At 48.0% G+C, this 27,788-nt stretch overlaps 1 protein-coding gene across 2 annotated transcripts; it reads left to right on the forward strand.

Moving 5' to 3' along the window:
* DEF6 (DEF6 guanine nucleotide exchange factor) lies at positions 1-27,788 on the forward strand. Of its 2 annotated transcripts, none has more exons than XM_033216900.1 (11): positions 1-155; positions 12,177-12,317; positions 12,976-13,161; positions 14,827-15,063; positions 15,151-15,297; positions 20,800-20,908; positions 21,082-21,380; positions 22,438-22,604; positions 22,733-22,931; positions 26,912-27,002; positions 27,206-27,788. In XM_033216900.1, exons 1-11 carry the CDS (start codon positions 60-62, stop codon positions 27,427-27,429), a joined length of 1,896 nt encoding a protein of 631 aa, XP_033072791.1. In that variant the 5' UTR covers positions 1-59; the 3' UTR covers positions 27,430-27,788. The 2 variants fall into 2 exon arrangements, with proteins under 2 accessions (XP_033072791.1, XP_033072792.1); XM_033216901.1 differs by having other exon boundaries at positions 13,087-13,161.

Consider the following 27,788-nt stretch of genomic DNA (forward strand, 5'->3'; position numbering starts at 1 on the left):
ATTTCCTGAAACCGGATCTTGGTGTCAGAGCCGCCCCCAGCCGGGCGGGCGCCTCAGCCATGGCCCTGCGCAAGGAACTACTCAAGTCCATCTGGTACGCCTTTACCGCGCTGGACGTGGAGAAGAGCGGCAAAGTCTCCAAGTCCCAGCTCAAGGTGAGGGGCACCCAGGGCCCAGGGGAGGAGGGCAGATGCACCACACCAGTCCTTGCCGCCTGGGAGCCAGGTGTGGACACTGTGCCACTCCAGGGGCACCCAGCCATCCAGCGTCCCGGGCTCGGGGTCAGGGGGTTGGTCCTGGGTAACTGGGCCAACATAGCCTGGTCGATGCCGCTGCCCACCCTCCAGAGACCTAGTGAAGTGTGTGCAGAAACCTTGCGCAGAACTGGGCCCCACAACTGGAGGCCAGGGGCTTCTGAGGGCCATCATGGGGTTCTGAGGGCCAGGAGCCAGGCCACATCCCAGACTCCATGTGATGAGCACACACATCTCCACAGAGTCATGCTTGGGCACGCAGTCTGCTCTTTCTTGCTGCTTCCTCCTGACTTTCAAGAGAAACAGTTAGCCAGTACTTGGCAGTCATTTCCTTTGGAGCTGAGAGAGGCATAAAGGGGCCGCCCCCAGTCCCAAACCAGTCTGGCCTGTCTAACCCTGCCCTCCAGGTGGAAAAGAGCTGTGGAGTGGGTGAGGACTGAGGACCCTGTTATACTGCTACCCAGCTCACCCCCCTATCCCCTACACATACCAGGTTGGTAAACTTACCTTAGGCCTTGAGACCTCGGGTAGGGAAGGGGTGGAATCTAAGCCCAGGAAAATCCCCATCAGTGATTGTCCTGAAGTCAATCATCTGGCCTAGACAGTTTTTGGAAGGCCGAGGAATTTTTCTCTCTCTTCCTCTAGCCATCCATTAGTGCTGCCTTCCCTACCCTAGTTAGTGGGGAGGAAGCAAGGCCCTCAGCCACTAGAATCAGTGAATGCTGGGGGAAAGGAGCAAGGTAGGCCTCAGCTCTCTTGGACCTGCCATAGGGGTGCCTTCATTCACTCTGCAAGTACTTGAGTGCCCCTCGTGAGGCTCTGTGCCTGGCATGTGGCTAGGCACTAAACTCCTGGTGTCTCCCTACCCTATCCTCCAAAGGAGACGTGTGTGTCTCAAGGAAACCTCCATTCTTAATGACTGAGGTAGAGGGTGCCTGGGAGATGAATGGGACAGAATAGTTACTGTGCCCCACCACAGTTCTAACCCCCCACTTTACTGAACTTGGACGCGAGGAACTTGAATATCCCAGACTTGAATATACAGAACGAGGGTTCCCGCTCTCAGCGAGTTGGTCCCCAGTTCCCATGCAGGGAGTGGAGCTTCTGAGCACTGCCAGAGCAACTGGCAGAGTTCTTGCCTGTTGAATATCCCAGACTGGTCCTATGTTACAATTCCTTACCTGGATTTGCGAGCATCTAATAGATGATTTCACTCCCCCAGGAAGGAAAGCCCACTACCATCTTTTGTCACCTGGGGAGAACCTCCTAACAGGCAGATTCTTCCTTACATCCTATTTAAATCTCTTGTATTGCAGATCATGTCATTCGGTTGGGTTCTCAGTATAAATGGGAAAAAGTCAATCATCCAAAATCCATTTCTGCAAACTCTATATCCCACCCCTATCTCCCACCCTGCCCCTTTAATATCTTGCCAGACAATACCAGCCCCCATGGCTCTTTGCTTCCAGGGTAACATTTTTCACCACTGTATTACCTGTGGCCCCGAAACCTCTCCAGGCTCTCTCTGCCCTTCACATATGGAAGGTACAGCCTTTAACTGGCTCCCCTTTCCCTGGTGCCATCAGTCAGTAAAACTTCCTAGCTTGAGCCTCTGTCTTGCCCTCTATAAGGGCCAGTACCCACTCCCTCACCCCCACAGGTTGCATATTTCTAGGGAAATACTCCATGGAGAGCTTGCATGCTTGAACTGTCCACTGTCTGTACCTCATCACAGCTCATATTGAGCCTACTGCCAGCAACATCTGTGGTCACACAGGATCAATGATAGAGTTCACTCCTACTTGACAGAAAACTTGTCCACTCTGGAAGCCTGAGCTAACAGTGGGAGTCTCAGGTGCCAAGTGGGGGTGGGGCAGAAATGGCAGGGCTCCGTTCAAGCCCGTAATAGTGAATATTGGAAGGGGAGGAAGTAGTGATAGTGTCGAGGGGTGGGGATTCCAGCAAAGCAAAGGAGTAATAGAGAAGTGGTCAAAAGGCAAAGGAGGAAGCAGACGAGAGAGTTATACAAGCAGGGCCCACCTCTCCCCTGAAAAGACTTGGGGCTGAGGGAAAAGACCTTGGAGTCAATCTGGTTTTTTGTTGTTGTTGTTTTAGAGATGAGATCTTGCTCTGTCACTCGTGCTGGGTACAGTGGTGCAATCATAGCTCACTACAGCCTCAAACTCCTGGGTTTAAGCGATCTTCCTACTTCAGCCTCCTGAGTAGACGGGACTACAGGCACGTGCCACCATGCCTCGCTAGTTTTTTATTTTTTATTTTTTAGAGCCTGAGTCTGATTATGTTGCCCCAGCTGGTTTCAAACTTCTGGCCTCAAGTGATCCTCCGGCTTCTGCCTCCTGAGTAGCTGGAATTATAGTCTTGAGCCACCTCACTGGGCTGATTACTAAAACCATCTCTAGCCTTAGGGTCCTGGGTTGGGACCTGGCAGGAGACCTGCACTAGCCCAGGGCAAGATGTGTCGGTGGGTGACATTTGCCACTTCTCCTCTAATGTGTTGGTAGAGGGGGCTCCCAGTGGCTGTCCTGGGCAAACCCATGATGAGGCCAGAGGGTAGGAGGAAGAACAGCACGTCCTCTGAGAAAGGCCCAAGGAGTGGGGTTGTTTCTCCTGGAGAAGGGAAGGCTTGAGGGAAAAAACAGATACTTCTTCCTCTCTTTGAATTCTTGAAGAAAGCACAATGGCTTCATCCAGTTGGGTTGAGAACAGAGAAAGTAAACCAATAGGAATGGCACTCCTGCTCAGGATGGATTTAGGTTGAACACAACACTTCCCAGGAGCTGAGGGCTGTGAGTTTTTCCAAGGTTCCCAGAACCACCTCTAAAAACATTTAGAAGGTAGCCATCCTGACAGAGGGCTGTAAAGAGGGGAGCCCTTGGGAATGATGTGTGTCCTACTGACCACACCCTCTTCCCCAGGGGAGCAGTTTTGATTTCAGGACTAGTGGAGGATCAGCTGATAATTTGGCCTCCTTCCCCCCACTGCCTATCAGGCAGTGGGGTGAAGGGGTATGTAGATGGAGCAGTGTGTCTCTGGTTTGATGAGAATCTTAAGGAGGCACCAGGCCTACCACTTCCTCCTTGACTGACAGGAGCTGGGGGAAGGGAGGGAGGGTAGACAGGGTCCTTCCAGTCTCCTGCACCTCCAGCTGACATTCAGAGCATTCCTGGAGCCCAGAGTGAGACTCTTGCCCACTGAGAGTCAATGAGCTTCAGGTTTTGCCTCCTCTGGAGAGGGACAACCACCTTCTCCTTAGTGGAGGAAAAGTTAAGAACAGCTCCAGTCCAAAAACCTGCTAGCTAGGATCATCAGCTTTGTCCCGACCCCTGTGTGCTACTGGTCTCTCCAGGCTAGGATTTGTGGGTAGGGAAGGAAGGATGATTTAATGATGTGCAGAGCACTTGACTCAGAACCACACAGGCTTGGATCCGTACTGCTCCCCATCTGGGTGACTTTAAGCAAGTCGCTGTCTGTCTGCAGTTTCTCATCAATAAACCAGGGGTTTGATCACCAAGTCATCCAGCCAGCCTACAAAAACAAAGAATAAATTCTGTACCTCAAATAGGTAAAATTGGTCTGTGATGCAGCCTCTCCTTTCCCTTAACTGGGCCTCTGTCTCCTTTGACGCCCACACCCAACCCCTCCAGCCCCCTCTCAGAAGGTGGCACAGCTAATCCAAAGATTCTCACCTTTTAAAATGTCCAGTGTTACTCCATGATAGTAGTTATGCTTTTCTAGTAACTCACTAAAATACATTTGGTAACTCTTAAAAGGAGCTGTGTCTTTTTTTTTTTTTTTTGAGACAGAGTCTTGCTCTGTCACCCAGGTTGGAGTGCAGTGGCGCAATCTTGGCTCACTGCAACCTCCACCTCCCAGGTTCAAGTGATTCTCCTGCTTCAGCCTCCCAAGTAGCTGGAATCACAGGTGCCCACCACCACGCCCAGCTAATTTTTGTATTTTTAGTAGAGCCAGGATTTCGCCATGTTGGCCAGGCTGGTCTTGAACTCCTGACCTCAGGTGATCCGCCTGCCTTGGCCTCCCAAAGTGCTGCGATTACAGGCATGAGCCACTGCACCTGGCTGGATCTGTGTCTTTTAAAAGGGTCACTTGGAACCTAGATTCATTTAAAGACCTTGCTGGGCACCGTGGCTCACACCTGTAATCCCAGCACTTTGGGAGGCCATGGCAAAATAATCACTTGAGTCCAGGAGTTTGAGACCAGCCCTGGCAACATAGCAAGACCCCAACTCTACAAAAAACGAAAAATTTAGGCATGATGGCGCGTGCCTATAGTCCCTGCTACTCCAGAGGCTGAGGTGGAAGGATCACTTGAGTGGGAGAGGTCAAGGCTGCAGTGATCCGTGGTTACACCACTGCATTCCAGCCTGGACAGTAGAGTGAGATCCTTTCTTAAAAAAAAAAAAAGTCAATTTAGGAGCGAAATCTTTCTGAAATCGTTGCTGGGTGCTTTTATGGATTCCCAAACCCTGGGGATCCTGAAGGCTGGAAACTACAGAATCAGTTCTTGCTGAATGTTGCCAGCATGGACCTGACACCCACACTTGAGTTTTTAGGATCCCCAATCCCCACACCTGAGTTTTAGAGGATCCCCCAAGTCCCGAGAGGAGAACTCCCCTACATGCCTCCAGAGGAAAGAGTGAATAGATGAAGCATCTCAAAGATCAGTGACTGCCATCTCAGAGGCCAGGGGCTCCCTGGGTTTGTGGAGACTGTGGGAGTCCTCTCTGAGGAAACCCGAATGGCAGCTTGTGAAAAATACACCTGGACCCCACCCCTGGAAACTCTGAGTCAGTAGGTCTGGGCTGGGCGGGCATGTTTCAGTTTCACCAGCTCCCTGGGTGATTGTGGTGCTCAGCCAGGGCCAGTGCACTGTAGAGATCAAGAGCAGGGCTTTGGAGTCAGACCTTGGGCAAGACGCTTCCTCTCTTTGAGCCTTGATTTCCTCATCTGTAAAATGAGGATAATGAGAGTGCCCTCCTCCAGGGCTGAGGATTGATGGAGATCTGCAAGCAAGCTCCTGCTCACAACTCCTCCGACACTGTCATTTCCTTTCCAGCATGACCCCTCCCCTAGTCACACCCTCTCTCCACCCCCAACCCCTACCGCACACAGGCACAGGAAGCTGACAGTCTGAGGTGGGCCCAGCTCTCTGGAGAGAGGCCCTGAGTGTCTGGGCATTTAATTCTTCCTTGTCCTAGTATCTGACAGCTCGCAGGGGTCAGAGTCTCTGCCCTGGGCTTTTCAGAATCCAGTGGCAAAAGTGCAGGTGAGGTGCAGGTCTTAGGGACAGTACAGGACGACAGAACTAAGCTCAACTGTGCTGTTATGTGGCAGGTTCTGTCCTGGGGTGAGAGGGCATTCATAGATCCTCTCCTAGAACTCTCTTTTTAGAGAGATGAAAACTGAAGCCCAGTAAGGTTAATATGCTCAGTGGGATTTAGTCAATCTCTGTCTGGCTTTTGTATTTTCTCTGCTTCTTCCAATGAAGTGTTTAAGTTCATTCAAGAGATATTCATTGAGCATCCGTTAGGTGCCAGGCCTCCTGATACGACAGTGAAAAAAACGCACATTTCTACCCTTGTGGTGCTGACATTCTAGTCAGAGGAGGCAGATAATAAACTAAATGAAATGTACAATATGATGAAAGATGATACATGACATGGAAGAAAATAAAGCAGAAACGGGTAGGGATCATGGAGGTCAGGCAGGATTGGGTTACAGGTTTAAATAAGGCGATCAGGCCAGGCAGGGTAGCTCACACCTGTAATCTTAGCACTTTGGGAGGCTAAGGTGGGTGGATCGCTTGGGCCGAGGAATTCAAGACCAACCTGGGCAACGTGGTGAAAGCCCGTCCCTACAAAAAATACAAAAATTAGGCCCAGCACGGTGGCTCTTGACTGTAATCCCAGCACTTTGGGAGGCCAGGGTGAGTGGATCACCTGTATCAGGAGTTCAAGACCAGCCTGGCCAATATGTTGAAACCCCATCTCTACTAAAAATACAAAAATTAGCTGGACGTTGGTGGTGGGCACCTGTAATCCCAGCTACTCAGGAGGCTGAGGAAGGAAAATCGCTTGAACCCGGGAGGCAGAAGTTGCAGTGAGCTGAGATTACACCACTGCACTCCAGCCTGCGCACAAGAGCAAAACTCCATCGCAAAAAAAAAAAAAACACACACACACGCACATACACACAAAAATTAGCCAGGTGTGATGGCGTGCGCCTACAGTTCCAGCTGCTCAGGAGTCTGAGGTGGGAAGATCACCTGAGTCCCAGGGGTTTGAGGCTGCAGTGAGTTGTGTTTGTGCCACTACACTCCAGCCTGGGCAACAGAGCGAGACTCAGTCTCAAAGAGTAAGGTGATCACTGTAATCCCAGCACTTTGGGAGGCCGAGACGGGCAGATCACGAGGTAAGGAGATCAAGACCATCCTGGCTAACACAGTGAAACCCCGTCTCTACTAAAAAAATACAAAAAACTAGCCGGGCGAGGTGGTGGGCGCCTGTTGTCCCAGCTACTTGGGAGGCTGAGGCAGGAGAATGGCATAAGCCCGGGAGGCGGAGCTTACAGTGAGCTGAGATCCGGCCACTGCACTCCAGCCTGGGCGGCAGAGGGAGACTCCGTCTCAAAAAAAAAAAAAAAGGTTAGGTGATCAGAGGATATTCCACCTGGTCAGGGAATACACATTCCCTGAGAAGGTGACATCTAAGTAAAAACAGGGAGGAGGAAAGGGTTTGAGCCATGCAGTGACCCAGAGAGAAATATTCCAGGCTGCAGGAACAGTAAGTGCAAACGTCCTTGGGCAAGAATATGCCTGACCTGCTGGAGGAACATTAAGGAGGCAGAGTGGCTAGAGGCAAGTAAACAAGAGGGATGAGGTCAGAGAAGGTGCAGCAGGCCAGGTCACATGGGGCCTGGAGGCCTGTGGAAGGACTCAAACTTTTACTCTGAAAATTATGGGAAACCATTGGAACATTCAAGTTAGACTTTAGGAGTCAGAAAAATTCAGTGAATGGGGGACGTTATACTACCTTTGGAGTCAAGGTTGAGATTAGACTCATTGCTGCCCTCAAGGAATGTAGAACACCCAGAAATGCTCACACAAACAGTGAACAGCAAAAGAATATTATTATAGAGCAACTTAATAGGACAAATTAATATCTGTGGTTAATGGCACCCTTTTTCATCCCTATTGTTTTAAATTTTATCCTAAAGACAATATATGCTCTTGATTTAAAAAAAGAAAACACACAGAAGAATATAATGTTAAAGAAGAAATTCAGGGCTGGGCTGTCTGTGGTGGCTCATACCTGTAACCCCAACACTTTAGGAAGCCGAGGCAGGAGGATCGCTTGAACCCAGGAAGGCTTCTTCTGCCTGCCTCAGCCTCCTAAAGTGTTGGGATTACAGGTATGAGCCACCACGGCCTGGGCAATATAATGGGAACTCATCCCTACGAAAAAAAAGAAAAAAATTTTTTTTTTCCCAGAGAGAGTATGGATCTGTCACTCAGGCTGGAGCACAGTGGCACGATCTTGGCTCACTGCAGCCATGACTTCCTGGGCTCAAGCAATCCTCTCACCTCAGCCTCCTGAGTAGCTGGGACTACAGGAGTGTGCCACCACACCCGGCTAATTTTGGTATTACAAAAAAAAATTTTTAACTTAGCTGAGCATGGTGATGCACGCCTGTAGTCCCAGTTTCTCGGGAGGTTGAAGTGGGGGGATCGCTTGAGCCTGGGAGGCGGAAGCTGCAATGAGCAGAAATCGTGACACTGCACCCCAGCTTAGACAACAGAGCGAGACCCCATCTCTAAATAAATAAACAAAAATAAAAATAAATATTGTAAAATTAAAACATGTTAATGGTAAATTTTTTTTGTGGGGGGGTGTGTCTGTGTGTGTGTGACAGAGTCTCACTCTGCCGCCCAGGCTGGAGTGCAGTGGCACTATCCTTTCTGGCTCACCGCAACCTCCACCTCCCAGGTTCAAGCAATTCTTCTGCCTCAGTCTCCCTGTAACTGGGATTACAGCTGCCTGCCATCACACCCGGCTGATTTTTGTATTTTTAGTAAAGATGGAGTTTCGCCATGCTGGCCAGGCTGGTCTCGAACTCGTGACCTCAAGTGATCTGCCCACCTGGGCCTCCCAAAGTGCTGGGATTACAGGTGTGAGCCACCACGCCTGGCCAATTTTTTTTTTTTTTTGAGATGGAATTTCACTCTTGTTGCCCAGGCTGGGGTGCAATGGCACGATCTCGGCTCACTGCAACCTCTACCTCCCAGGTTCAAGGGATTCTCCTGCCTCAGCCTCCCAAATAGCTGGGGTTACAGGTGCCTGCCACAACGCCCGGCTAATGTTTTGCATTTTTAGTGGAGACGGGGTTTCAACATGTTGGCCAGGTGGGTGACCTCAGGTAAGCCACCTGCCTCAGCCTCCCAAAGTGCTGGGATTACAGGCTTGAGCCACCACACCTGGCCCCCAAAATTTTTGAAGTAAAGAATATAATGTTGGCCGGGCACAGTGGCTCATGCCTGTAACCCCAGCACTTTGGTAGGCCAAGGTGGGCGGAACACCTGAGGTTAGGAGTTTGAGACCAGCCTGACCAACATGGTGAAACCCCGTCTCTACTAAAAATACAAAAATTAGCCGGGCATGGTGGTGGGTGCCTGTAGTCTCAGCTCCTCAAGAGGCTGGAGAATCGCCTGAACCCAAGAGGTGGAGGTTGCGGTGAGCCGAGATCATGCCATTGCACTCCAGCCTGGGCAACAAGAGCGAAACTCCGTCTTAAAAAAAAAAGATGAAAATTCCTCCCCTCACTCTGGAGGGGTGATCACTGTTAACAGTATGCGAATCTTCTAGATTCTTTCTGTATACAAATAAACAGGTTGAACCGTATGAAATTTCTGACAGTTGATTGTTTTGACCTACTAAAATACTAGTTTCATATAATTCGACCTAATCTTTGCATGTGTATTTGACAAACATTTCATTCTGTAGCTTGCTTTTTTTACATGCCAGTGTAGTATGCGTTATCTTTCAATGTCTGTTCATACAAACATAATAAAGATCACCCACAACTTTTATTAAGCAGGGCACTATGCACCAGGTACTTTTCACTCAAAACAGCCTTTAGAGCAGACCCTATCATTATCCTCACAGAGGAGGAGACTAAGGTGTTGGAGAATTAAACATTTGCCCACGAGCACACAAGTGGGAAAAGTGAAATCTTTCCAACTACACACAGTGGTTCCTGACATAGTATACCTGCTTCTTACTGAAGGAGCCTCAATTTGTCTCCAATTTTTCATATTATAAACAATGCTTAATAAACATTCTTGTAATATATATCTCCCATGGGTGTCTGTAGGTTGGATGATTAGAAATTCTGGGGTGTCTGGGCGCAGTGACTCACGCCCTGTAATCCCAGCACTTTGGGGAGGCTGAGGCGGGCAGATCTCCTGAGGTCAGGAGTTTGAGACCAGCCTGGCCAACATAGCAAAATCCCATCTCTACTAAAAATACAAAAATTAGCTGAACATGGTGGCACACGTCCATAATCCCAGCTACTCAGGAGGCTGGGGCAGGAGAATCACATGAACCTGGGAGGTGGAGGTTGCAGTGAGCCAAGACCGCGCCACTGCACTCTAGCCTGGGCAGCAGATTGAGACTCCGTCTCAAAAAAAAAAAAAAGATAAGGACATGGGTAGTTTGAAAAGAGGCCAAGAGACAGCAGATGAGAATATATAAAACTTGAACACTTGTCACTTCAGAATTGGTCAGTGTATGTTGGCATTATTCTCTTGAGGTGGTTACCCTGGGTTTTAAGTACTAGGCATTGAGCCAGTGGCACCCCTTAGAGTAGGGATTGGTATCCTATGACCACAGATATGTTAAGAAGACTTTCCTGGAATTAGTGATAAAAACTCACATGGCTTAAGGGAGAGGGGATTTATTGGTTCACATAACCAAAAACTCCAGGGATAGCTGCCCAGAGGGAAATGAGGCAAAAAAGGAAATGCTCCCTTCCTGGGATCTCCCACTTCCCGGTTTGCCAAGGAAAACTGAGCCCCAGGAAAACACTGAGGCAAAGTCTCAATACTTTCTCCCCCTCCTCTCTGAAAAGAGAATAAAATGAAGGCTTGGCATACACACCATCTCTGAGATAGTGCCGGCTCCTGCCTCCAAGGAACTGATTCCACGGTGAACTGCTGGTGGTGGAAGAAGTCCTTCAATACCGCATGTATTGGTTGCACTTGATGTACAGAAGAGGACATAGATGCTGAGGGACATAAAGATGAGCAGAGACCTTTTCTCCAGAGTTCACAATCCAATGGAGGAGGGAGACTTGACATCAATATTCTAGTAGGAAGGCAACCTGTGAACCAGGCACATTTAGTTTCAACCTCAGCTCTGCCATTTACTCTTAAAATTTCCAAACCTCTGTATCTTCACCTGAAAAACAGGCTTAATGATATTTGTGTATATAGGTGATTGTGAAGACTAGAAATGGGGTATAAAAAGTGCTTTGACTGGGTGTAGTGGCTCATGCCTGTAATCCCAGCACTTTGGAAGGTCCAGGTGTGAGGATCACTTGAGGCCAGCAGTTCAAGGCCAGCCTGGGCAACATATCCAGACCTCTGTCTCTACCAAAAAAAAAAAAAAAAAGTTTTGGCCGGGCATGGTGGCTCAGGCCTGTAATCCCAGCACTTTGGGAGGCTGAGGTGGGCGGATCACCTGAGGTCAGGAGTTCGAGGCCAGCCTGGCCAACATGGTGAAACCCTGTCTCTACTAAAAATACAAAAATTAGCTGAGTGTGGTGGTGGGTACCTATAGTCCCAGCTATTCAGGAGGCTGAGGCAAGGGGATCGCTTGAACCCCGGAGGTGGCGGTTGTAGTGAACCGAGATCATGCCATTGCACTCCAGCCTGGGTGACAGAGTGAGACTCCGTCTCAAAAAATAATAATAATAATAAAACAAAAATTTTAATTAAAAAAACCACCTCCTACAGTGACTGGCATATTGTGAGTGTGCAATAGTGACTAGTGACTTTTTAATCATTCACACTGCCTGTGACAATAGGTATAATAGAATAACCTCCAAGGCGATTTTATCTTCACCAGATTTCAGATTTCAGCCCCTTTATTCTAATATCATGGATTTGTTCAACAAACCCAAATTTCCCCTGCACACCGTTATGACCACTATCCCTTCTAAGCCTTGCCCTCTCCACGTCACAGACCATTTTTCATGACCCTTCTTTGAGCCCTCTCCTCTCCCAGAGCAGACACACTTAGGTGATAGGCACACTGCAGCCAGAACACTGAGTCTTTGATGGAAACCATGATAAATTGGCAGCTTCTGCCCTGGGGTGGCAGACTAAGTCCCTGCAAACCCTGCAAACTGTCCAGCATTGTGGGAAGCACTTGGGCTTTGGAATCTGACAGAGCTGGATTTGAACTCCAAAGTGGTGTTCACCGTGGGTCTTTTGGCAAGGTACTGAATCCCTTGAGCCTCAGTCTCCCTGTCTGTAGAAAGAGGACACCAATACCTAATGAAGTGGCTAAGAGTATAACTGCATGGGTTTGAATTCCAGTTCTGCCAGCTGTGACCTTGGGTGAGAAATATCTCAGGGCTGCAGGAGTTTTCATCTATAAAATGGGGATGTGAGTAGTTTTTATGGTGGTTAAGCAGATGATACGTAAAGTGCTTTAGCCCAGTGCTTGGCACATAGTATTTAAGTTTTAGTTATTACTGAACTGAACCGTGTGTGTAGAGAACTCAGCCAGGATGGGGTGGGGACAAGCAGAGAGGTGAGGAGCAGTCCTCTGGCCCAGTTTTGGTTGGGGTGCAGAAAGACACACTGCCACTACTCTATCTCAGGTGCTGTCCCACAACCTGTACACGGTCCTGCACATCCCCCATGACCCCGTGGCCCTGGAGGAACACTTCCGAGATGATGACGACGGCCCTGTGTCCAGCCAGGGATACATGCCCTACCTCAACAAGTACATCCTGGACAAGGTGGGGCCCAGCTTGTAGGGGGCATCTGTAACCTCTCCCCACTTCTCCAGCCTGGCCAGCAGCCCAATACCTTGCCACTCCAACTCTGCCCCTGCCATCAACTCCTACTTCTGCCTGCTCTGTCCATGCCTGCTGTCCCATCACATCCCTCACATCCCAGCCACCTGCCCCCTTCCTGTTCCCCTCAACTCACCTTCGGTGTCCCTTATCTCTAATGAGGTGGGCCACACCCTACCCATAGCCTTCCACCGAACACCTGCCCGGCCCTCCTCCAGCTTCCAGCTATAACCTTTATAAAGGGTTCTCCACCCTTCCCAGACTGTCCCCCTGAACCCCCCAACTCCTCCAATCTGTCACTGTCTTTCCAAGTTCTTGGCTCTTAGCTTCCTGCTGGGTTTCTCTTCCTTTCTCCTCTGGGCTGAAAAACTAGAGTTACTCTGTTGTCAGGGCGGGTGTGGGGTGTGGGTGTGTTGTAGGGGGTGGAGTGGTTGGAACCAGCTAGTTACTTGGTAATCAGCTCAGGGATCCCTTGAGTTAGGGCCCTGGACTTGGCCAGGTGGGGAGCAGGGGCATAGATGAACCCAAGAAACCCAGCTGGAGCCTAGTGTCGTGGTAGAGCAGGGATATGCAGCCAGCTGATTTGCAGCCCTGGTGGCAGGTGGAGGAGGGGGCTTTTGTTAAAGAGCACTTTGATGAGCTGTGCTGGACCCTGACGGCCAAGAAGAACTATCGGGCAGATAGCAACGGGAACAGTATGCTCTCCAATCAGGATGCCTTCCGCCTCTGGTGCCTCTTCAACTTCCTGTCTGAGGACAAGTACCCTCTGATCATGGTTCCTGATGAGGTGAGGGTGATGGCAGCCCCAGGGACTGAATCACTTGGGACCAGACCTAAGCAAAACCATGAATGAGACCAAACCACCTTTGGTACCTCCCACATCCCTTTCTTTCTTCACCGTCTTCCCATGCTGGTATCTGTCCTCACCCAGCTGTCTCCAGATGCCTGGAACTGCCTGTGTCAGAGTAATTGTGCCTTCTTCCAGGAAAACTGAAATTCCACTTTCATGAGGGTTCTGCTGGTCCTCACTGTAGGAAAATGATCTGCACATTCTGTTTACACAGAGGTCTAAATGCCAGATACATTACTGAGCATTACTGGCAATCTAGGAAAGGTGCTTTTTTTCCCCTTTACCTTTTGCCACTTCTTCCAGGACAGGAAGGATGCTTTACAAGGCAAAGGGAGACTTTTCTGAGACAGGATCCAGATTTTCCCTTTCTGCCTTTCTTCTGGAAAGCCAGGACAGATTCAGCTAAAAGACCCAGGGAGAGGGCATCCTGGGAGGAGAGGGCATCCTGGGAGAAAAGGCCAGGAATCTGGTCCCTACCTCCTCACTCCTGGGTGAAGCCAGGGAAGGCATTTTCCCATCCACCTGCATTCTCCCTTTTATCCTCATCTCCCTCCCCTGCCCATTTGGCCTTGTGACCTTTTAGTCCTTTTGGTGGCTGTGGAGATGCCAGGGTGACTTTAGGTCTCTAGAGTGGGGTTTACAGGAGAAGGGACCTCTGTACTTACAAGAAGCCCTAGCATGTCAAGCTCCACTCACATTTGTTCTGGCTTCTGTTTGTGGGAAGGGTGATGAAGGGAAGCACCTGAGCCCTGAACCAGTGCCCTCTACTAAATGCCCAAACAAGACCCAGGAGCCCCCAGAAAGTCCTAAACAGAATGTCCCAAAAAGCTGCTGGGGCAGGTGAGGGACATGTGTCCATGTGCACGGACAGTTGGCTGGCTGCCCTTGTTAGACCCCTGCCAGTCAGGGCAAGGTGGCCTCTCGGAGGCCAGGTGGTTGCTTGCTTCTGTGATCAACATACAGAGTTAACAACTGCAGCAGGATGTACCCCAGCCACCACTTCCGGTTCCTCTGTAACAGGTTTCCTGTCCCTGCCCAGCTTACCTCTACTCCCCACTCCCCACCACCTACCCCTACCTCAAATCCCCTTCCCCTCCCACAAGGGAAGGATCCCCAGGATTGGGGATTGGGGCTTGCAATAAGGACCTGAATAGGATTCAGGAGATCAGAATCAGGTTCTGGCTGCCCCCACTTTGCTGTGTGACTTAGAGCCAGTCACTTCCCCGTTTAGGCTTTGGTTTTGTCATCTGCAAAATGAGTGATTGGATGAGAGGGCCTTTGCACTCCCTTGACACTTTCTGTGATTTATTGCCTCTTTCTGGACCCCAGATCTCAGGTCCCCTTCACCTTGCCCTTAAGATAGGAAGGAGTGGGACTGGAGGTTGTAGAAGGGGAGAGAAATTCGGAGTTGGGGTTGGGGCTCCAGGATCCTCTCCCAGGTCTTTTCCCTGGTCTCCATAGCATTCGGTCCTCTGGCCCCCTCAACAGTCTGTCCCCTGTTTCCCTCTGCCCAGGCTCGGGGAGCCAGATAGAGTACTCCCTGGTGTTGGTGCTGGCAACACCGCCTGCTACAACTACCAGGCCTTCCTTCTCCTGCTCCAGGTGGAATACCTGCTGAAAAAGGTACTCAGCAGCATGAGCTTGGAGGTGAGCTTGGGCGAACTGGAGGAGCTTCTGGCCCAGGAGGCCCAGGTGGCCCAGACCACCGGGGGGCTCAGCGTCTGGCAGTTCCTGGAGCTCTTCAACTCAGGCCGCTGCCTGCGGGGCGTGGGCCGGGACACCCTCAGCATGGCCATCCATGAGGTCTACCAGGAGCTCATCCAAGATGTCCTGAAGCAGGTCAGCCAAACTGGGAACTAGGGGAGGCGCACAAGGTGCAGGGCGAAGGGGGACCTGGGAAGCCTCTGACGTAACTCCGGCTGGCAGGGCTACCTGTGGAAGCGAGGGCACCTGAGAAGGAACTGGACCGAACGCTGGTTCCAGCTGCAGCCCAGCTGCCTCTGCTACTTTGGGAGTGAAGAGTGCAAAGAGAAAAGAGGCATTATCCCGCTGGATGCACACTGCTGCGTGGAGGTGAGGGGCAGGATGGGGGTGGAGGACACCTCAGGGCCCAGAGCGTCCTCAGGGGCATGAGAAGACAAGGGGGTCAGGAGAGGGGCAAATGGAGAAAAGCCACGGTGACACAAATTCTGCTTAGATTAGTGTGACCCAAATATATCTGGATGCCTCAAGGCCATTCTCATCCATGTCAGCACTTAAAACTAAAACTGCAACTCAAACACCAAAGTAATTGGTGAATAATATGGAATTTGCTCAAGATTTCAGAGGAAGTGGCTTATATCTATACTACACAGCAAATCTTTCTAAAAAATCCCTTTTAAAGGTTTTTCTTCTTCACCCATATTCCATTCTCTTTAGCAACTCTATACTTCCCTATTCTCCCTCCACACCCCTCTGCTCTGTCTTCCCCTTCTGTTTCCTCCCTTGTGTTCATTACTATTTTAGAGGCTTAAAACACAAGCCTCTTTACTATTTTAAATAATATATGTATATATGTGTGTGTGTGACATGAAACTTGCCATTTTAACTATTTTAAGTATACAATTCAGTGGCATTAAATACATTCATGAAATTAACAAATTATTTTGATATACAACAGATGTACATATTTTCAGGGTACATGTGATAATTTAATACATTCACATATTTTGTAAAGATCAAATCATGTCATTGGGTATCCTTTACCTTAAATATTTCTTTTTTTTTTTTTTTTTTTTTTTGAGAAGGAGTCTTGCTCTGTCGCCCAGGCTGGAGTGCAGTGGCGCGATCTCGGCTCGCTGCAAGCTCTGCCTCCCAGGTTCACGCCATTCTCCTGGCTCAGCCTCTGGAGTAGCTGGGACTACAGGCACCCGCCACCACGCCTGGCTAATTTTTTGTGTTTTTTTAGTAGAGACGGGGTTTCACCGTGTTAGCCAGGATGGTCTCGATCTCCTGACCTCGTGATCCGCCCGTCTCAGCCTCCCAAAGTGCTGGGATTACAGGCTTGAGCCACCACACCCAGCCTTACCTTAAATATTTCTTTATGCTAGAAACATTCAAATTATTCTCTTCTATTTTGAAATATACAATAGATTATTGTAAACTGTAGCCACCCTACGGATCTATCGAAATCTAGGTCTTATTTCTCCTATCAAACTGTATGTTTATACCCATTCATCAGCCTCTCTTTATCCTCCCCTGACACTTCCTGGCCTCTGGTAACCACTAATATACTCTCTGTCTTCATGGTGATCCACTTTTTTAGCTCCCACATATAAATAAGAACATGCAATAGTTGTTTTTCTGTGCTTGGCTTATTTCACTTAACAAAATGACCTATGGTGCCATCTATGTTGCTGCAAATGACAGGATTTCATTCTTTTTATGGCCGAATAATATTCCTTTATATATATCACATTTTCTTAATCTATTTACCCATTTATGGACACAGGTTGATTTCATATTTTGGCCATTATGAATAGCTCTGCAGTAAACATGGGAAGGCAGATATTCTTCAATATATTGATTTACTTTCTTTTAGATATATACCCAGCAGTGGAACTTCTAGATCATATGATAGTTCTATTTTTAGTTTTTTGAGGAACCTTCATACAGTTTTCCATAGTGGCTGTACTAATTTACATTCCCACTAACAGTGTATCGGGGTTCCCTTTTCTCCACATCTTCTCCAGCGTCTTTTTACGGAAAAGATATTCTTGACCAGGCACAGTGGCTCATCCCTGTAATCCCAGCACTTTGGGAGGCTGAGGCGGGTGGATCACCTGAGGTCAGGAGTTTGAGACCAGCCTGGCCAACATGGTGAAACCCCATCTCTACTAAAAATACAAAAATCAGCTGGGCGTGGTGGTGGGCACCTGTGATCCCAGCTACTCGGGAGGCTGAAGCAGGAGAATCACTTGAACCTGGGAGGTGGAGGTGGCAGTGAGTCGAGATTGCATGATTGCACTTCAGCCTGGGCGACAAGAGTGAAACTCCATCTCCAAAAAAAAAAGATGTTCTCTATTTTTTTTTTATAAAAAGCTATTTTAACTGGGGGTGAAATGATATCTCATTTAGTTTTGATTTGCTTTTCTCTGATAATTAGTGACATGAGCATTTTTTCATATCTCTGTTGGCCATTTGTGTGTCTTCTTTTGAGAAATATCTATTCAGATCTTTTGCCCATTTTTAAATTGAATTATTTGGTTTTTGTTATAGAGTTGTTTGAGCTCCTTATATATTCTAGTTATTAATCCCTTGTCAGATTGATAGTTTGCAAATATTTTCTCCTATTCTGTGGGTTGCCTGTTCACTTTGTTGATTGTTTCCATGGCTGTCCTGAAGCTTTTTAGCTTAATGTAATCCCATTTTTCTATTTTTGATTTGGGTGCCTGTGCTTTTGAGGTCTTCCACAAAAAATCTTGGCCCAGACCAATGTCCTGGAATATTTCTCCAATGTTTTCTTCTAGTAGTTTCATAGTTTCAGGTCTTATGTTTAAATATTTAATTCATTTTTATTGGATTTTTTTATATAGTGAGAGATAGGGGTCTAGTTTTATTCATCTGCATATCGTTGTTTAGTTTTTCCAGAACCATTTATTGAAAGGAATGTTCTTTCCCCATTGTGTGTTCTTGGCGCCTTTGTCAAAAATGAGTTCTCTGTAAATGCATGGATTTATATCTAGGTGATCCATTCTGTTCCATTGGTCTTTGTGTCTCTTTTTATGCCGGTACTATGCTGATTTGGTTACTATAGCTTTGTATTACATTTTGGTATTTTGTTTTATTTTAGAGACAGAGTCTTGCTCTGGTGTCCAGGCCGGAGTGCAGTGGTATGACCATAGGTCACTGCAGCCTAATCTCCTTGGGCTCATGGGATCCTCCTGCTTCAGCCTCCTGAATAGCTGGGGCTATTTTAGGATTTTTTTTCTATATCTATGAAGATTGCCTTTGCTATTTTGATCGAGATTGCACCAAATCTATAAATTGCTTTGGGTAATAGTGTTATTTTAACAATATTAATTCTTCCAATACATGGGATATCTTTCCATTTTTCTGTATCCTCTTCAATTTATTTCATCAGTTTTATAGTTTTTCTTCTATAGATCTTTCACTTTGGTTACATTGATTCTTTGGTATTTTACATTCTTTGTAGCTATTGGAAATGAGATTGTGCTTGACTTCTTTTTCAGATTGTTTGCTGTTAGTGTATACAAATGCTACTGAGGTGTTTTGTTTTTTTTTTGAGACGGAGTCTCACTCTGTCACCCAGGCTGGAGTGCAGTGACCAGATCTTAGCTCACTGCAAGCTTCGCCTCCCAGGTTTACGCCATTCTCCTGCCTCAGCCTCCGGAGTAGCTGGGACTACAGGCGCCCGCCACCTCGCCCGGCTAGTTTTGTATGTTGAATTAGCCTGCAGCTTTACTGAATTCATTCATCAATTCTAACAGTTTTTTGTTGGAGTCCTTTTTTTTGAGGAGGCAGAGTCTCGCTTTTATCGCCCAGGCTGGAGTTGGAGTGCAATGGCGTGATCTTGGCTCACTGCAACCTCCCATGTTCAAGTGATTCTCCTGCCTCAGCCTCCCGAGTTAGCTGGGATTACAGGCACCCGCCACCACACCTGGCTAATTTTTTTTTTTTTTTGTATTTTTAGTAGAGACAACGTTTCACCATGTTGGCCAGGCTGGTCTCAAACTCCTGATCTCAGATGATCCACCCACCTCAGCCTCCCAAAGTGCTGGGATTACAGGTATAAGCCACCCCGCCCGGCCTTTTTTTTTTTTTTTTAAGAGAGAGACAGGATCTCATTGTATTACCGAGGCTTGTCTCAAACTCCTGGCCTCAAGCAATTCAACCACTTCAGCTTCTCAAAGTGTTAGGATTACAAGTGTAAGCCACCACGCCCCATGAAGTCTTTAGATTTTTCTAAGTATAAGACCACGCCCCATGAAGTCTTAAGATTTTTCTAAGTATAAGACCATGCCATCTGCAAACAAGGCTAATGTGACTTCTTCATTTCCAGTTTGGATGCCGTTCATATCCTTGTCTTGCTTAATTGCTCTGGCCAGAACTCCCAATATTACGTTGAATAAAAGTGGTAAAAGTGGGCCTCCTTGTCTTTTTCCAGATCTTAGAGGAAAGGCTTTCAATTTTTCTCCATTTATTACAATGTTAGCTGTGAGTTTGTCATAGATAGCTTTTATTATTTTAAGGTATGTTCCTTCTATACCCAATTTTTTTAGGGCTTTTATCATAACACAATGTTGAATTTTTTTAGAAAGCTTTTTCAGGGTCTATTGAAATGATCATATGGTTTTTGCTCTAGGTTCTGTTACTATGATGTGTCATGCATATTGACTTGTGCATGTTGAACCATCCTTGCATCCCTGTGATGAAATCCCATCTGATCATGGGGAATAATCTACACTCACAATATTGTACAACCATCACCACTATTTATTTCCAAAACTTTTTCATCACCCCAAACAGAAACTCTGTACCCACCAAGCAATAACTCCTCATACTCCCTGACCCCAGCTCCTAGTAACTGCTATTCTGCTTTCTGTCTCCATGAATTTGCCTTTTCTAGGTATCTTACATAAATAGAATCATACCATATTTGTCCCTTTGTGTCTGGTTTCTTTCACTTAGAAATGTTTTCAGGCTTCATCTATGTTGTCAAATATATCAGAATTTCATTCTTTTTTAAGGCTGGATAATATCCCTAACGGTGTGTGAGGATCCCAATTTCTCCATTTCCTTACCAACAGTTATTTTTCATTTAAAAAAATTATAGCCATCCTAGAATCCGTCTAATTTTGTCACATAAGGTGTTACTGTGTAAAGGAATGCGGATCTATGCAGAAGTCCCAGCCTCATCACTAACAGACTAACAGTGTGAGGTGGACAATCCTGGAGCTCTTAGTGCCTCAGTTTCTTCCTCTGTAAAGTGGAGCTAATAATGCCTGCCTGGCAAGGCTGTATAGGTGGAGTGAAGATAATGATGCATATAAAACGTTAGTACAGACTCTAGAATGTGGTAGCTATTATTTTCCACAGAATGTAAGCTTAATGGAGGCAGAGATTTGGTCTGTTAGGCACACCTTAGTATCCCAAACCCCTCGAGCAGTGAGTGGCACTCAGTAGGCACTCCAAAAATATCTGCGGAATGAATGAATTAACTCTTAACAAGCAGGGCTATGTCGAAGTGCGTTGTCATGGATAGTGAGGACCCTGTTACTGGCAGTGTTCAGGCGTGATCTGCATAAACACTGAGTGGCGACTATGTACTGGGCCCCGTGAAATAATAACAAGATGAAAACGCACCCACCTTGCCTTCAAAGAGCAATGGCTACAGAGTTGTGGGGACATAAGTCCCCCATAACTTATGATGCAAGCCATGCAGGCTCCTGGCAGAGTGCGGTCCCCAGGGAAGATAGCCAGGAGGGCTACGGGCTTGAGCTGGAGCATCCTTGGGGCAGGTGTGGCCCTGACCCAGTGAGGCTAGCCTGGCTGCGGCCACCTACCCTGTCCCAGGTGCTGCCAGACCGCGACGGAAAGCGCTGCATGTTCTGTGTGAAGACAGCCACCCGCACGTATGAGATGAGCGCCTCAGACACGCGCCAGCGCCAGGAGTGGACAGCTGGTGAGTGCTCGCTAGGTGGCTTGGGTCTGGCTGGTCCTTAGGCGCCTCATCTGTGAAAAGGGGGTGCTAATACTTTGTCCAGCGGGAGGTTGGAGAGTGGACTTGGGAAACTCCTAAGGCCCCTTTCGGGCCGTGTGCGAGGATCCGACTGACCCGCTCCCGCTCCTCGGCAGCCATCCAGATGGCGATCCGGCTGCAGGCCGAGGGGAAGAAGTCCCTGCATAAGGACCTGAAGCAGAAACGGCGCGAGCAGCGGGAGCAGCGGGAGCGGCGCCGGGCGGCCAAGGAGGAGGAGCTGCTGCGGCTACAGCAACTGCAAGAGGAGAAGGAGCGGAAGCTGCAGGAGCTGGAGCTGCTGCAGGAGGCGCAGCGGCAGGCGGAGCGGCTGCTGCAGGAGGAGGAGGAGCGGCGCCGCAGCCAGCACCGCGAGCTGCAGCAGGCGCTCGAGGGCCAATTGCGCGAGGCGGAGCAGGTGGGGTTGGCTCCCGACGCTGGAGACTGGACCAGTGGGCTGGGAGGCTGCGGGGCGGGCCAGGGGCGGAGCGCCAGGGGCGGGGCCTGGGCAGAGGGCGGAGCTCCTGAGTTGAGGGGCGCGCACTGGGTTGGAACTTACACAGTCCGCCGGTTTGAAACAGAGATTTGGGACCGGGCTTCCGCCGGAGGCAGGGCCTGGGGCTAAGGAAGAGGTGTGGGGCGAGGTCCAAGCCGGTGGATGGATGGGGCCTGGTTCGGAGACCTTGGCTGTGGGTTGGGGCTTGGGCAGAAGGAGCCGTTGAAGACCGTGTGATTGGGGATTAGACTGGACCAAGTTTGGACTAGACTTGAACTGAGTTTACAGTGAAACCAGTTTGAGAGGCAAGCGGGACGTGTATGGAGGCGGACTAAGCGTGCAGAGGCAATTCGATTTAGGATTTAAGAAACCTGGATCTGGAGTCAGAAACATGTAGATTCAATCCTAGCTCTGCTTCTTACGAGCCCCGTGATGCCAGGCAAGCTCATTTTACTGAGCCTTATCGGCAAAATGCTAATGCTAATAGAACTTTGCTCACAGAGTTACGGTGAGGATTAAATGAGGAAACACTTGTATTGTCCAGTAACTTTTCGTTGTTATAATTGGGTTATAGTCACCTCCTTCCTAGCATCAGCCATGATTATAACATATTATTATATAATAATTATTAAGCTAGTGCTAGGAAGGAGATGACCATATTTTTGTATCTTATTTAATTATATAATGTTGTTTAATTACATGTTATATAATTATGATTAAGGTTGGTACTAGAAAGGGAATACGTTGAGCCCGTTTCCCCCACGTGGCATCTGTTCACCGACCATTATCTGTTCCAGTCAGGCTCTCAGAAAGGGGTCAGATCAGGAAACCCCAACATGAAGGCGTTCCCCAGACCCTTACCCCTAGGCAGCTTAGCAGAGTCCTGGGGAAAGAAGGGCAACATGCCCACCCCCTCCTCCCCTGCCCCCACGTGCCCCTTTTGACCTGGCTCTGGGTCCACCACCTCCCCACTCCACAGGCCCGGGCCTCCATGCAGGCTGAGATGGAGCTGAAGGAGGAGGAGGCTGCCCGGCAGCGGCAGCGCATCAAGGAGCTGGAGGAGATGCAGCAGCGGTTGCAGGAGGCCCTGCAACTAGAGGTGAAAGCTCGGCGAGATGAGGAATCTGTGCGACTCGCTCAGACCAGGTAGGCCTGAGGAACTTCTTCAGGTTCTCCCACCACCCCTCCTGGAACCCGCCCCAATTTTCCTGCTTGCTGGGCATCTGCAAGGTGCCTTGGCACTAGAGACTACACAGTACACACTCGCCCGGCAGACTGCTGGAAGAGGAGGAAGAGAAGCTGAAGCAGCTGATGCAGCTGAAGGAGGAGCAGGAGCGCTACATCGAACGGGCGCAGCAGGAGAAGGAAGAGCTGCAGCAGGAGATGGCACAGCAGAGCCGCTCCCTGCAGCAGGCCCAGCAGCAGCTGGAGGAGGTGCGGCAGAACCGGCAGAGGGCTGACGAGGATGTGGAGGTGAGGCCTGGAGTGGGATGGGGTGGAGGCTAGCAGGGTAAGCTCATTAGGGCACAGACTCTGGAGCCAGGCTGCCTTCCCTCAAACCCTGGCCCTAGCAGCCGCTAGCTGTGCGACTTTGGACAAATTCCCAAACTTCTTGGAGTTAGTCTCTCTCCTGGGAAAGGAAATTGGTAATAGCGTTGTTATGAAGATTAAATGAGATGATACATGATATTTAGTATGTAGTAAGTGCTGAAGAAACATTTGCTGCTATCTTTGTTCACATTACTATTAATCTGGCCAAAAATTTTTCCTTCTACCCTTCCAAGCCCCTGTCTTGCTATCCTTGTACTTTGGTTCTACTCCTTGGAGCCTGAATCTCCATAAATTCAAACACAGAAATATGTAACATAGAAAGGGAAAGTTCCTCCATGATCCCCCCGACCTCACAACCACTGTAATGGCTCCGTGAAATGTTGAACAGAGGTTCTTGGATTAGGTCCTGGAAAGGTGGTGTAGTGCAGTGGCTTAGAGCTCAAGTGTATCCCTGGGCAAGTCACTTAACCTCTTTTGAACCTTTTTGTTGTTAACTTCTGCTCTGGAAGTTAAATAACATAATAAGCACACTTAGCACATCTTAGCTGCTCAATAAACGGAAAAAATTTTTTTTTTTTTTTTTTTTGAGATGGAGTCTCGCTTTGTCGCCGAGACTGGAGTGCAGTGGCCGAATCTCAGCTCACTGCAAGCTCCGCCTCCCGAGTTTACGCTTTTCTCCTGCCTCAGCCTCCTGAGTAGCTGGGACTACAGGCGCCCGCCACCTTGCCGGGCTAGTTTTTATTTTTTTAGAGACGGGGTTTCACCGTGTTAGCCAGGATGGTCTCGATCTCCTGATCTCGTGATCTGCCCTCTGGGCCTCCCAAAGTGCTGGGATTACAGGCTTGAGCCACCGCGCCTGGCCTTATTTTTTTTATTATTATACTTTAAGTTCTAGGGTAGATGTGCACAACGTGCAGGTTTGTTACATATGTATACATGTGCCATGTTGGTGTGCTGCACCCATTAACTCATCCTTTACATTAGGTATATCTCCTAATGCTATCCCTCCCCCCTCCCCCTCCCCACAATAGGCCCCAGTGTGTGATGTTCCCCTTCCTGTGTCCAAGTGATCTCATTGTTCAATTCCCACCTATGAGTGAGAACATGCAGTGTTTGATTTTCTGTTCTTGTGATAGTTTGCTGAGAATGATGATTTCCAGCTGCATCCATGTCCCTACAAAGGACACAAACTCATCCCTTTTTATGGCTGCATAGTATTCCATGGTGTATATGTGCCACATTTTCTTAATCCAGTCTGTCACTGATGGACATTTGGGTTGATTCCAAGTCTTTGCTATTGTGAATAGTGCTGCAATAAACATATGTGTGCATGTGTCTTTATAGCAGCATGATTTATAATCCTTTGGGTATATACCCAGTCATGGGATGGCTGGGTCAAATGGTATTTCTAGTTCTAGATCCTTGAGGAATTGCCACACTGTTTTCCACAATGGTTGAACTAGTTGACAGTCCCACCAACAGTGTAAAAATGTTCCTATCGGCCGGGCGCGGTGGCTCAAGCCTGTAATCCCAGCACTTTGGGAGGCCGAGACGGGTGGATCACGAGGTCAGGAGATCGAGACCATCCTGGTCTACACGGTGAAACCCCGTCTCTACTAAAAACAAAATACAAAAAACTAGCCGAGCGAGATAGCGGGCGCCTGTAGTCCCAGCTACTCGGGAGGCTGAGGCAGGAGAATGGCGTAAACCCGGGAGGCGGAGCTTGCAGTGAGCCGAGATCGTGCCACTGCACTCCAGCCTGGGCGACAGAGCTAGACTCCGTCTCAAAAAAAAAAAAATGTTCCTGTTTCTCCACATCCTCTCCAGCACCTGTTGTTTCCTGACTTTTTAATGGTTGCCATTCTAACTGGTGTGAGATGGTATCTTATTGTGGTTTTGATTTGCATTTTTCTAATGACCAGTGATGAATAGCATTTTTTCATGTGTTTGTTGGCTGTATGAATGTCTTCTTTTGAGAAGTGTCTGTTCATATCCTTTGCCCACTTTTTGATGGGGTTGTTTTTTTCTTGTAAATTTATTTGAGTTCTTTGTAGGTTCTGAATATTAGCCCTTTGTCAGATGAGTAGATTGCAAAAATTTTCTCCCATTCTGTAGGTTGCCTGTTCACTCTGATGGTAGTTTCTTTTGCTGTGCAGAAGCTCTTTAGTTTAATTAGATCCCATTTGTCAATGTTGGCTTTTGTTGCCATTGCTTTTGGTGTTTTAGACATGAAATCCTTGCCCATGCCTATGTCCTGAATGGTATTACCTAGGTTTTCTTCTAGGGTTTTTATGGTTTTAGGTCTAACATTTAAGTCTCTAATCCATCTTGAATTAATTTTCATATAAGGAGTAAGGAAAGGATCCAGTTTCAGCTTTCTACATACAGCTAGCCAATTTTCCCAGCACCATTTATTAAATAGAGAATCCTTTCCCATTTCTTGTTTTTGTCGGGTTTGTCAAAGGTCAGATGGCTGTAGATGTGTGGTATTATTTCTGAGGGCTCTGTTCTGTTCCATTGATCTATAGCTCTGTTTTGGTACAAGTACCATGCTGTTTTGGTTACTGTAGCCTTGTAGTATAGTTTGAAGTCAGGTAGCATGATACCTCCAGCTTTGTTCTTTTGGCTTAGGATTGTCTTGGCAATGTGGAGTCTTTTTTGGTTCCATATGAACTTTAAAACAGTTTTTTCCAATTCTGTGAAGAAAATCACTGGTAGCTTAATGGGGATGGCATTGAATCTATAAATTACCTTGGGCAGTATGGCCATTTTCACAATGTTGATCCTTCCTATCCATGAGCATGGTATGTTCTTCCATTTGTTTGTGTCCTCTTTTATTTCACTGAGCAGTGGTTTGTAGTTCTTCTTGAAGAGGTCCTTCACATCCCTTGTAAGTTGTATTCCTAGGTATTTTATTCTTTTTGAAGCAATTGTTAATGGGAGTTCATTCATGATTTGGCTCTCTGTTTGTCTGTTATTGGTGTCTAAGAATGCTTGTGATTTTTGCACATTGACTTTGTATCCTGAGACTTTGCTGAAGATGCTTATCAGCTTAAGGAGATTTTGGGCTGAGACGATGGGGTTTTCTAAATATGCAATCATGTCATCTGCAAACAGGGACAATTTGACTTCTTCTTTTCCTAATTGAATACCCTTTCTTTCTTTCTCTTGCCTGACTGCCCTAGCCAGAACTTCCAACACTATGTTGAATAGGAGTGGTGAGAGAGGGCATCCCTGTCTTGTGCCAGTTTTCACAGGGAATGCTTCCAGTTTTTGCCCATTCAGTATGATATTGGCTGTGAGTTTGTCATAAATAGCTCTTATTATTTTGCGATACGTTGCATCAATACGGAATTTATTGAGAGTTTTTAGCAGGAAGGGCTGTTGAATTTTGTCAAAGATCTTTTCTGTATCTATTGAGCTAATCATATGGTTTTTGTCTTTGGTTCTGTTTATATGCTGAATTACGTTTATTGATTTGCATATGTTGAACCAGCCTTGCATCCCAGGGATGAAGCCCACTTGATCATGGTGGATAAGCTTTTTGATGTGCTGCTGGATTCGGTTTGCCAGTATTTTATTGAGGATTTTATTTTATTTTATTTTATTTTTTATTATGAGTATTTTATTTTATTTTTGCATCGATGTTCATCAGGGATATTGGTTGGAAACTATTATTATGGTTACATTTTACCTTTTGGAGGTCCATGAGTCCCATGAAATTGGAGGCAAACTCTATTCATGTATATATTAATAACTCTTCATGAGCATACATGGTTCTTCTCTGGGGAGATGATCAGTAGTCTTGGTCAGATTTTAAGCAGCCTGTGAACCTGAAAAGATCAAGACTCCATGCCATGGATGATGGTTCTGATCACTCCCCACTGGCCCTGCCCCCACAGGCTGCCCAGAGAAAACTGCGCCAGGCCAGCACCAATGTGAAACACTGGAATGTCCAGATGAACCGGCTCATGCATCCAATTGAGCCTGGAGGTGAGAAGGGATAGACTCTGGAGCTTTCCCTGGAGCTGGGCGGGAGAAAGGAGGGAGAAAGGGATACCTCCAGATCTCCCAGGGCCAGCAAAGGTAGGACTGGCAGTCAGGAGGCTCTCCTCTCCTCCGAGGGCTGAGGCAAAGCCCCTCGCCTCTCGCCTTTGCATGCCTTTCTCCTTACTTGCCTGCCTTCTCTCTGCCAGATAAGCGTCCGGTTACCAGCAGCTCCTTCACAGGCTTCCAGCCCCCTCTGCTTGCCCGCCGTGACTCTTCCCTAAAGCGCCTGACCCGCTGGGGATCCCAGGGCAACAGGACCCCTTCGCCCAACAGCAATGAGCAGCAGAAGTCCCTCAACGGTGGGGATGAAGCTCCTGTCCCAGCTTCCACCCCTCAGGAAGATAAACTGGATCCAGCACCAGAAAATTAGCCTCTCCTAGCCCCTTGTTCTTCCCAATGTCATATCCACCAGGACCTGGCCACAGCTGGCCTGTGGGTGATCCCAGCTCTTACTAGGAGAGAGAGCTGAGGTCCTGGTGCCAGGGGCCCAGCCCTCCAACCGTAAACAGTCCAGAATGGAACCTGGTTCACCCTTCATACCAGCTCCAAGCCCCAGACCATGGGGACTGTCTGGTATGTTGATCCTTGAGAACTTGCCCTGTGCTTTAGACCCAAGGACCCGATCCCTGGGCTGGGAAAGAGTGAACAAGCAAGCTGGGGCCACCTGCCCCCAGGTGGCCACCAAGTTGTGGAAGCACATTTCTGAATAAAAACTGTTCTTAGAATGAA

Source organism: Trachypithecus francoisi, unplaced genomic scaffold, assembly GCF_009764315.1.
Source record: "Trachypithecus francoisi isolate TF-2019V2 unplaced genomic scaffold, Tfra_2.0 Lachesis_group10, whole genome shotgun sequence".
Classification (NCBI taxonomy): domain Eukaryota; kingdom Metazoa; phylum Chordata; class Mammalia; order Primates; family Cercopithecidae; genus Trachypithecus; species Trachypithecus francoisi.